We start from the raw sequence: 1,883 nt of genomic DNA, 5'->3' as shown, positions 1-1,883 counted from the left end.
TATATATATATAAAATTTTGTATCATATAAAACGTATATAAAAACATGTCTAAAAAAAATAGATCAGAAAAAATCTGAATCCTCACTGCTATCAGTTTCATCGTTAGAGGAATTCTTAGAAGAATTTATATATTTGTTTTGTTTCTGATGTAATAGCGATCTTTTGATATCTGATTTTTTCTTTCTCTTATTAAGCAACTGATAATTCTAAATTAATAAAAAGATCTTTATTGGTTAACTGCACTTTGTTGCATAAAAAATAAAGTTGACATAAAAGAACTCGAACGTATTGTATTACGTTTTTGTACATTTCCCAGAATGCACTGATCGCTGTTTTAGCAGCATTAGCCTCTTCTCGTAAAGTTGGTATACAATATTGGTCATCTCCATATTTAGCGATCAATCCAACGCAAACAGCATACTTCAGTTTTTCTTGTAATTCTTGCTCGAGAGTTTCTAAATCGGTTTCAACTGGATAATGTCTCTGTATATGATCCCTTAAATTTTTTAATTTAACAAATAATTGACGTTTTTGTAATTCTTTTATGATTGTACGTAGCATCTGCGGAGTTATCGGAATCACTTCCATCTGAATACAAAATAAGCTTTGTTAAAATATTCTAATCGAACATACATGTACAAAATAAACTAAGGAAAAATGTTATATCTATGTAAAATTTGTTATGTTATATAATAAAATTGTCTCGTAAATAAATATCTTTGAAAAAACGTCTAAGAATTTATTGTTGACGTATGTGAATATATCATCAAACAAATAAAATTTTATGATATTTGAACTTACAACTTTTAATTTATATCATTAATAATTTATATCATTAATTCGATAACTTTATGTTATTTTGACATTTTGTTCGGGAACTGACAATTTTTATAATACACATGTATACATTTATTTCGTTGTTTTGACCATGATGGAATTAGATCGTGATGTTTATTTCCACTATATTTATACTTTTGAATTAAAATCGATGAAATTAAGAAATAACTGGATATACAAGGTGTCCCATGAGATTTCTCCAACTGTCCACAAAAAGGTAGATGGGATCGAAATAAACATAAAAGTCCTTTATCGTTTAGCGATATTCGTAATAATAATAATCGAGATATTAATGTTTGCAATTGTATTAATAAGAGCGCGCCAATAGAAACGTTCCGGCCGTTCGAAGTATAGCCTAGTCCATTTTTTTCAATAGGCTGCGCGTTGGAGAAGTAAAGCCTTCTACATTAGTTGCAAGCCAATCGCAAATTTGTTATGACAGCCAATATGAAACGTTGATTTCAAAATGCAAGCTTCAGATTGGCTGTCGTAACAAACTTGCGATCAGCTTGCAATTAATGTAGAACCGGTTTAAGAGAGGAAGCGTACCGTTGCTTAGCTATACTTCAAGCATTTCTATTTCGGCGCGCTCTCATTAATACAATTGCAAACATTAATATCTCGATCATTACGAATATCGTTAAACAATAAAGGACTTTTATGTTTATTTCTCATCTACCCCATCTACTTTCCTGTGAGCGGTTGGAGAAGTCGGCAGAATAAAATTCAGTGCATGAATTTTTTTGTACACACCTCGTACTTATTTAGAGAGAATCGAAATTTAAGAAAAATATTATATAATGATGTAAAACTTTATATGAATATTTTATTCATTTATTATCTAAAATGAATGACATCAGTCATAAATTTATATAAATTTACATAAAGATAATAAGTTTCATGTTGCATTAATAAAGATTATTCTTATTTTTTTTCATAAAATTGTTAGTGGCTAATATGTTCCTTTTTGTATTACATATATTATTAATTATATGTATACATATGTTAAAAAGAAATTTTTTGTCCATAATATTATATTTAATAT

The 1,883-nt window shown here is 28.1% G+C and overlaps 2 protein-coding genes across 4 annotated transcripts in view; both read right to left on the bottom strand.

Annotated features, from left to right (window-relative positions):
- Positions 1–161: 161 nt before the first annotated feature.
- On the bottom strand, positions 162–657 carry LOC108685543. The gene has a single exon (XM_018190397.1). It carries the CDS (start codon positions 587–589, stop codon positions 191–193), a length of 399 nt encoding a protein of 132 aa, XP_018045886.1. The 5' UTR covers positions 590–657; the 3' UTR covers positions 162–190.
- Positions 523–1,883, bottom strand: part of LOC108685542 (oxysterol-binding protein-related protein 8) — a 15,165-nt gene continuing 13,804 nt past the window's right edge. For 2 of the 3 annotated variants that reach the window (XM_018190393.1, XM_018190394.1), the window contains one exon: positions 524–589. Coding sequence is in view for 1 of the 3 variants with exons in the window: in XM_018190395.1 (XP_018045884.1) it covers positions 580–589 (10 nt within the window). In the remaining 2 variants the exon portion in view is untranslated. Of the gene's footprint in view, positions 590–1,883 lie in introns of all 3 variants that reach the window. The other variant, XM_018190395.1, reaches the window with a different exon arrangement.

The sequence above is a fragment of the Atta colombica genome, unplaced genomic scaffold (genome assembly GCF_001594045.1).
Source record: "Atta colombica isolate Treedump-2 unplaced genomic scaffold, Acol1.0 scaffold153, whole genome shotgun sequence".
Taxonomy (NCBI): domain Eukaryota; kingdom Metazoa; phylum Arthropoda; class Insecta; order Hymenoptera; family Formicidae; genus Atta; species Atta colombica.
Note: the sequence above shows the minus strand (reverse complement) of the source record. Positions and strands in the feature narration are given on the sequence as shown.

What these genes read in the sequence shown, in the direction of transcription:
- LOC108685543 (XM_018190397.1), bottom strand. Translation starts at nt 589, where the DNA reads ATGGAAGTGATTCCGATAACTCCGCAGATGCTACGTACAATCATAAAA.